General features: G+C 36.5%; 1 protein-coding gene across 1 annotated transcript in view; it reads left to right on the forward strand.

Moving 5' to 3' along the window:
* Positions 1-4,695, forward strand: part of gna12a (guanine nucleotide binding protein (G protein) alpha 12a) — a 28,227-nt gene extending 23,532 nt beyond the window's left edge. Inside the window, exons 3-5 of the mRNA XM_043234675.1 lie at positions 782-832; positions 2,008-2,010; positions 2,199-4,695. Coding sequence (XP_043090610.1) covers positions 782-832; positions 2,008-2,010; positions 2,199-2,714 — 570 coding nt within the window. The 3' untranslated portion in view covers positions 2,715-4,695. The remainder of the gene's footprint in view (positions 1-781; positions 833-2,007; positions 2,011-2,198) is intronic.
* Positions 4,696-9,215: the final 4,520 nt, after the last annotated feature.

A 9,215-nucleotide genomic window follows, 5' to 3' on the forward strand; every position in this document is an offset into this window, starting at 1 on the left:
TGTTAAAAGAGAGGTTTGCAAATAAATCATTATGTGAGAATAAGAACTGAGAATGTGTTTTGCGTGGACTTTATTTGTTCTGCATGAGTAGAAGAGCTATACAAGTTTGGAGTCTGCAATATCTTTAAATGAGGTCTCGTATGCTCACCAGGCCTGTATTTATTTGATCAAAAATATAGTAAAACAATGATATTGTCACAGAATGGTGTGGTAAGGAGCGCACGGAGATGAAGAGTACAAATAACAGAAGCACCTGTGCCTGAGGGACCTTTATCTTCTTCTTTAATAATCCACAAAGTTGCAATCCAGCAGGAAGGGCAGCAATACAAACACAAACACACACACACACACACACACACACACACGGAACACATGGAGAAGAAAACACAAACAAAAGTCCATAAACGTTACAGATACAATATTAACACAATATAATAGTTTTCTGTTAATATATTTTAAAGTAATTTATTCTAGCTAAATTTTTAGCAACATTACTCCAGTGTTTAGTTTCATTTGATCCTTCAGAAATCATCCCAATATGCTGATTTGCTACTTGAGAAATATTTATGTATTGTATTGTATTTATTTATTTATTTTTAAGACTTAATTTCGTTTCAAAAAATAATATTATTTAGCCCAGACTTAAAAATACATGTAATTGTATTTAGAAGTTTAGTTTGTTCTGCTACATTGAAATTGAGTCATAAATATAAATAAGCTGAAATGCCCGTTATTGCACAGAGTATAAATCTTAATTTGTGTCTTTTTTTTTTTTTTACAGAGTGAATCAGTGAAATATTTCCTGGACAACTTGGATAGGATTGGACAAGCGGTGAGTCATGATAACAAAGCATTATTTAGTGGTGCCAGATCTTGTGTATGATCATTCACTGTTTCTAATAATGATACATTGATTACATAAACAGAGATAATCATCTGGAAGGAGAGTTAGTCAGAATAATGCTTTTTGTACAGTGTTTCCCAGCAGAGGCGGTGGCACTGAAGACTGGAGAAACTTAAAATGAAAGTAAAATGGTCTCTTTGAGACTGATATTGGCCAAGGTTGCCAAGAACACATATTGTGTCTCATATGAGTGATAAAAAAGGCCTGGAAGTGTTTCCTGTGAGCATGGAAACCAAGGCCAGTGACAAAACAAATATATGTTAGTTTGGGTGGGAGGCCTGGAAGTGTTTGAAGAACATTTTGTGAGATCATAAGAGGTTGAATGTGCAAAAGACTGCCAATAGGAAGTACTCTTATTAAACAAATAGATAAAAAAATCTGAATGTTTAAGTGTAGTGTATATGTTTTATGTTGCATAAATGGACTAGCCTCTAGTACAGTGGTTCCTAACCTTTTCTTGTTTGAGGCACCCTTTGAAAGCCTTTCAAAAGCCAGCACCCTTATAAGGAAATAGATATTTAAAAAGCTTTTTTCTTCTTATTTATTTATTTGTTTCATTTCGAAGCATCATTACGTGTGTTAAGAGGTCACTGAATGTGGAGAAAGACTGCCTAGAGACCTAGGACAGATTTTTCACTCCCGCAACAATATAGATTATTATTGATATTCACATAGATAAACATTAAAGCTGAGCACAAAAAAATCTGAATGTTTAGCTGCATCTGTGTCGCAAAGGGAAGGGCTTTCCATACCATACCATGTCACATACTATAGAAAAGCATTTCTAAATTTGGATTTCCCTTTGTTTAGCTTTGTAGTTCTAGCTCCTTTCTTTAATAATGAACTAATATCTGTAGAACCACCTGTGTCATGCTCTCTAAAATAAAAATTTTATTTGCTTTAATGCAGATAAAAATATTTCATTTCTTTTCTAGTTTTAAGATATTTCCATTTTCGGGAGTCCCGCAAATAATTTTATTTTCCCGCAAAAACAGGATCCTGTTATCTAAAGACAATCGGGTCCCGCGGGATTGCAGGTCTCTATTCCGCTATACTCGGTAGTCCCCTCCCTTCCTCCCCTCAGTTTTAATGTTTTTTTACAGAATTATGTACTCAAAAGATCTCACGGCACCCCTTACAGGACACCGGTTGGGAACCACTGCTCTAGTAGAAGGAACCATAAAAACCTAAAATAAAAATATTTCTAATGGAAAAAAATCTGTTTGATTTTGTTATCTAAAGACAAGAATGTATTTGACTCACCAGTTTTAATGATGGTATGACCGAGTGACAGGTGGCCAGGAAGGCTGGAGCCATTAAGAAGATCCCTTTTAAGATGGTAGATGTGGGTGGCCAGCGCTCCCAGAGACAGAAATGGTTTCAGTGCTTCGACGGCATCACCTCCATCCTCTTCATGGTGTCCTCCAGCGAATTCGACCAGGTGCTGATGGAAGACCGCCGCACCAACCGCCTGGTGGAGTCCATGAACATCTTTGAAACCATAGTCAACAACAAGCTCTTTTCTAATGTGTCCATAATCCTCTTCCTCAACAAGATGGACCTTCTGGTGGAGAAGGTACGCAAAGTCAGCATTAGCAAACACTTTTCAGACTTCCGGGGGGACCCTCACCGACTGGAGGACGTGAAGGCCTATCTTGTTCAATGCTTCAACCGCAAGCGGCGCAACCGCAGCAAGCCGCTTTTCCACCACTTCACCACTGCCATTGACACTGAGAACATCCGCTTCGTCTTTCATGCCGTCAAAGACACAATTCTTCAGGAGAACCTTAAAGATATAATGTTGCAGTGACCTTTACAGGAACTTTTGATCCATTCTGCCGTTGTTTAAGTCTGTTTCCTATGCTATTGCAGGAAAAAATGCCTTACGGATTTAATTTGAACCCATTTTGCCTTGACAGCTGTGCAGGAGAAACCCCAATACCACGTACCCCAATATCCAGTCTTTAATATTTGAGGCATGGCGTGTGAAAATGACATGAACCTCTCTTGTGAATCTCAATCATTTAAATGTGTTCCTGTGAAACAGGAAGTGTGAAGACACCTTGGGTGGTAGAAAAGCCAAGAACAGTAGGGGGTATTACAGTTCGTCACTGCAAAGAAAACGAAGCAAACCGATAACTGATCGTTATTGAGAATTTTCACCTCTTTCCTCGAAGATAATCTCAATGCACAATAACTTTTACACTGGCTCATCTCACAAATAACATCCTAAAAATAAATAGCAAACCTGCACTGAACATCCTTCTTGATCAAGTAGTTAATTTCATTTCACTTGACAGGTTTATTTTTTATTTAATCTAACATTTTAAATCACGTTTTGCTTTATCTATACTTGTGAGTTTATAGATGACATGCAAAATTCTCATTAACAACTAAGCAGGGTTTTTGTACATAGAGTGAATAGCAGCTTTTGTACATGTTAACTGTCTCTTCTGCTTTTATGTGTCTCTTCACGTTAAGCTACAAGCTTTGAAGTATAGAGTAGGGTCAAATCACTGGTTATGCCTAACACCACTAACTTAATGCATTAATGGTATTTTTAAAATGTCATTATTGCACAGCATATGTACTTTATTCTGAGTATTCGAATGATGTTAATCCTCTCGAAATGTATTTAACCTGTGTAGTTTTCGACTTCACGAGGAGATTACAGCGGGAGTCGTTCCGATGCTGTTCGGGGACTTGAGTTTTATTCTCTGGATCTTGATGAATGTCATCTGTGAACGTCTGTGGGGTTTTAGCTGGAGTTGCGATCCCTGTTTTATTCTTTTGAACTACTTCATGAACGGGGCGTGAAGTGACTTCCTGTGTGGGAGGTGGCACAGGTTGATCCATTTTCCAGAGATCCGGTTTTGGCAATCAGAAGTAATCGCTGACTCAAGGTCATTTTTCGATTTCGGTGCAGGTGTCCGCTTGTCAGAATTTAGTTTTTGCCATTGTTTTGTGTTAAGGGAAAGCTTGAGATACGCTATCAAATAGTTTTCAAGTTTTAACAAGAGCATCAAGCCCTCTTCTTACACGTCTTTAATGTCTGTGGATTAGAATGGAAACTGTGACTCATATCTTGCAAAACAACACTGACAATGTCTCTCTGTGCGCTAAAGGTATTTAAATGGTGTCCTTCCTCATAATCACCGCAGTGCCACGTTGGCCTACTGAAAGTTGGCAGGAAGGGATTTGATTTGAGATATCGGACACACCCTAAACCTTTGTCCCTGACAGCTCTTCCCAGTTGGAGAAAAACACATGCATTTACTGGAAGATCTCTGGCTCCTCTTGTGCACATAAGAAGCCGAATGGACTCTTTCATTTAAGGCTGTGTTTGCCCCTGCTTCCTCTTTTAAGACCATAAATCCATTGGGAGAGTTTGAAAGTTAAATAGCGGAAAAGAAACACAGACACAGTTTGAAGGTTGTTAAAAACCGCAATCAAGATAAGCATATGGCGTGTAGTTAATTTGATATAAATTATATTTGGAGAATAATAAAATAAACGATTTCAATCTACTGATGGTGATTTACAGTACTTACGTTACATTTGCTGCTCTGGTGTTTTGTCCCTTTTAGGATCTTGTGAGTGTCACTATTAACAGGACGTCTACTTCAACACTCTGTCAGTGTTTTACTGTAGATTTTTCAAATTTCAAGTTTTGCTTCCCTAAAGTTTTATGTATCCAGTGATTGTAAAAAGTGTGAAATTCCAGATTTTAACTTCATTACGTGTGTTTTGTATATAAGACCTGTATAAATACAATAAAATGTTGAGTTATACTTTTTGGCTTTGTTCTTACACAACTGAATATGCACTGTAAAAATGTGTTTAACTGACAGTAAAAAAAAAAAAATACAGGTAGCTGTGGTTGCCAGATACCCACAATTTTTTAAATTGTAATTTTTTTAAAGGTATTATGGGATGGTATATAGCGTCTGTTTAAAAATATAAAATATTAATATACCATTCTAAATCTGATTTTACCAATCATACTTACCATGATAATACAGACTGTAAAATATAAATAAACACAATGAATCAGAGTTAATTGTAAGTGACCAATACTTATTTATAGACTGTTGACACAGAGGCCAACACAGATGATGTGAAAAACAATACAACAAACATTCACTAAATAAAAGTCAAATGTAACACAGATGTACAGTACTGATAAAGATGTACATTACCGATCACAAAAACAGGAAGATGAATGTCTGGGAATGTCCTTTTTACGACAACCCCAAAATGTGATTTGCTTGATTGGACAGTCGGTCTTTGACATATATGGCCAGAGCTGCAGTTTATTAATTACATTTTGTCTGTGGTGAGAAAAGATATGACTCATTTTTGGGTCACATCCCAGTTGGGTCGACGGCCTTTGTAATATTAGAGGATTAATTTATCTGACATGAATTAATGTTGTTTCTGTACGGTATTTCCATTAGTTTCCCGGTGTCTTATTTGCGGGTAAAGTTTAATCTGCTGTTTTCCCATATATGAAAAACCAAACCGTCTCCACACTGTGCATTTCCTGCACATGGCTTTGGGAGCAAGTTCAAACAAAGACAAATAAACAGGCATTATGCAAGAGTTAAGTGGCAGAGGAAGTGTTACCCCCAACCGGGGCCTGTGTTCAGTAACTACCATTTTAACTTCAAGCTTAGATGCATGTTTTTCAAAAACGCCACCCGTCTTCGTAGCCAGCTATTTTAGGCTTTATTGTCATATAAGAACTGCTGAGAACCTTTTCTTTCCTGTGAGTTAGCTAATGTTTGACTAGGAACAAAAAGGTCCTATTATGGTAAGACGCATCTAAACAAATATTCCCCGTGATAGGAAGAAGATAATGTCTAAGCACACAAAGTGCCTTTTCTGGGGCGGCCCCGGCTTATTTGCGTGAGGTAAAACTCATGACTTGCGTTATACTCGCATTTCCTCCAGGCTGCCTTTCATTGCACTTCAAAATTGAATGCTGATATTTAGTGATAAATAAGGGCAGCGGTCATTGCCAGACTGTTTAACAATGTTTCAGTCTGCCCTTTATTTTAATTTGCCTGCAGGGCCCGTGTCGAGCTTTCAAATACACACCCAACAGTGATTTTTCCAGTATTAAAGAGTGAAAGAAAATGTCAGCTCTGACATTAGCTGGAAAGGATGTGCCTACGGGAACTTTACTGTTAGTAATCTAATCGCAGCTGCAGAAGGACACCAATCATTGCTCAGATGGCCAGAGCCTGTCCAGACAGAACAAATCATCTGACTCTTGTATGACTGGGAAATTTCTCACTAACGGAAGACGAGCTAATATGGACTTCGAACTTCTTGCGACAAGAGCGCCCCCTGCTGGTTGCGAGGAAATAAGCCCTTGTTTACTCAAAAGACCCCATTTTGAAAATCTCTACGACGTGGAATTAAACCTTGCTAGAGGAAAAAGAAAGAAAAGAGAAAATGTAAAAAAAAAATGCAGGGATTCTTATACTTTATTCAGCTTCGTGTTTGATCTATAAAGATGATTAAAAAAAATGTTTTCATTTATTTTAAAAATGTTATCATTTATTTATAACATAATAATAATACTTTTTTTTCAGCAGAGATCGATTAAATGGATCGAAGGTGAAAGTCTTAAGTGGCATGGATGTATTTGCAGAAATAACCAAACATGCATTGTATGGGCCAGAATTATTGATTTTCCTTTTGTGCCAAAAATCATTACGAAATTAGGTAAAGATCAAGTTATTTTGTAAATTATACTATAACTTTTTTGATGAATATGTATTGCCTGTATTGCTTCTTTTTCTTCCCCACATTTCACATTTTCAATTAGTTGTATCTCGGCCAAATGTTGTCTCTTTTCTTTTAAACCATAAATCTATGAAAAAAAAAATTACTTAGTTTTAATTTGACTACTTTAACCTTTTGACTGGTTTTGTGACACACACACACACCCACACACATACACACACACACACACACACACACACACACATATATATATATATATATATATATATATATATATATATATTGAGAGAGAGAGAGTGAGAGAGAGAGACACATCTAAAATTCTTTTAGATGTTGAACTGTGGTCCACAGTTCATTCACTGGATGAAAAGAGTATAATTGTAAAATGTTATACACCACTGTGCTTATTCAATGCATAACGTTCTCCTATTGTGTTTAATAGCTTCCTTGCACTTCTGTTGGACTGCCACAGGTCATTGTCAATCAGTGTAATCAGCTGGAAAACATCCAAACTAAATAGCTTCTTATAGGTTTTAGTAATGAACTAAATCATTTACTATACATAAACTGTGTATTGCAGTCATGCCCTGAGGATGTATTTGAAAAATGACTCCCTTGTAATGTTCCCAGCCGCCCTGAAGATTAAAGGGTCTAATTTCCAGATTATTACCAGGCTTCCATGTCACTGGAAAAAATTTACAACGTATACCACACTTCTGCATTGTACACTCATTTACAATCAAAGATTGTACCCAAAATGGGGTACAATGGTATAAAAGGAGATGATTGGAGTACACAAACAAGAGTTTTTGCAAAATTAATAATCATCCCACTCTAAAATTCAAACAAAGTTTATGTATTTGTAACAGGCAAAAATGTGACCCTGTACCAAAAAACTGTCATAAATAGAAAAGGTGTTTTTGTAGCAATAATGACAGTTAATCATTTTATATTTTATTTATAGGAGCATTTTATGGCACTCAAGGTCACCTTAAAAGTAATATACACACAACCAAAAATCCATACAAAATAGGTTTAAAAACAAATTAAAACATTCATAAACTTTGATGAGTTAAAATAAATGAGTTTTAAGATGAGATTTAAGTGCAAAAGCTATTGCGGATGTCCAGGGGAAGAATGTTCCACAAATAAGGGCCAACAAAACCAAAGGCCCTTGACCCCATGGTGCTCAGATTAACACGTGGTTGAATCAGAAAAGCAGATGAAGAGGATCTCAAGGTAGGTGCAGGAGTGTACATTTGAAGATCAGATAGATATAAGAAAGAGGAAAGATTAAGAGATTTAGAAGCTAAATTATTGAAGCTGATACAATATTTGACAGATGGCAAATAGTAATAATTCCTGCATCTGAATTCTGTACCCACTGCAGCTTATGTAAAAAAAGTAAAGAATTACAATAATCTAGAAGTGAAATAACCAATGAATGCAGAAGAATAGTAGTAGTATTTGTTCTTTAAAAAGGATGAAGATGGTTTAAATTTCGTAAGTGAAAGTAGGTGGATCGGACAGTATTTTTAATGCGAGTTTCAAAAAACTATGTGTGCTATCAAGGATGACACCTAAACTTTAGACCTGTAAACACAGAGAAACTGTAGACTGATCAAAAGACACTGAAAAGCTGCAAGATTATGCCAAGTTGGACCTGAATGCTACAAGAATAAGTTCAGTTTTGTCACCATTTAATAAGTCTTGTGAAGGAAAATGTCAAGTTGCATATGTTGCATTTAAAAAAATCTAGTGTCCCAGTGGCAGTAAGTAAATAATAAACAACAAAAGGCCCAAGATTGAACCTTGGGGAACACCTGAGGTAACATTAGATGATTCAGATTCAATATTGAGTTGAACAAACTGAGTGCATCCAGAGAGATATGGATATCTAAACGACGTGAGACGGCATTGAAGGCTGCACCCAGATCAAGCAAGATAAGTAATATCAACTGTCCAGAAGCCTAAGCAAATCGCTGGCCATTTTGTCTAATACGGTTTGAGCACTATGAAGCTGGAAAAAAAACTAGACTGAAATTTCTCTAACAGTTATCAGACATAACGTCTGCACTCTTTATTAATTAAAGATCATGATCCACAACAATATATACTTTTAAAATGTTCAGGTGTAAATATATACCAACACTTAATTTTTGATTAGTAATATGCTTTGCTAAGGACTTCATCTGGAATTTCTCAATATTTAGATTTTTGTTTTACCCTTAGATTTAAGATATTCACTAATCTCTATCCCTTTGCAGGTTTTGCACAGGCCTACTGTTAGCAGTTATACACGGACTGGAGAGACTCGTCACATGAACAGGAAGTACAGGGAGATAAGCAATGGGAAAGACCATCTTGAGGACAAAAGGGGTGAGGCGTGCCATATTTTACAGTAAAATAAAACATTCAGCGCATTCGGTCCACATGGATGACATTAAAAAGATATAAACTGTTGTTTTAAATTAAAACCCCTGCTAGATCTTAAGTTTGTGTTGTGTATAATACTACAACGCTCTGTGTGAGTCCTCACCCGCTCTCCGCAGACATG

The sequence above is a fragment of the Puntigrus tetrazona genome, chromosome 3, assembly GCF_018831695.1.
Source record: "Puntigrus tetrazona isolate hp1 chromosome 3, ASM1883169v1, whole genome shotgun sequence".
Classification (NCBI taxonomy): domain Eukaryota; kingdom Metazoa; phylum Chordata; class Actinopteri; order Cypriniformes; family Cyprinidae; genus Puntigrus; species Puntigrus tetrazona.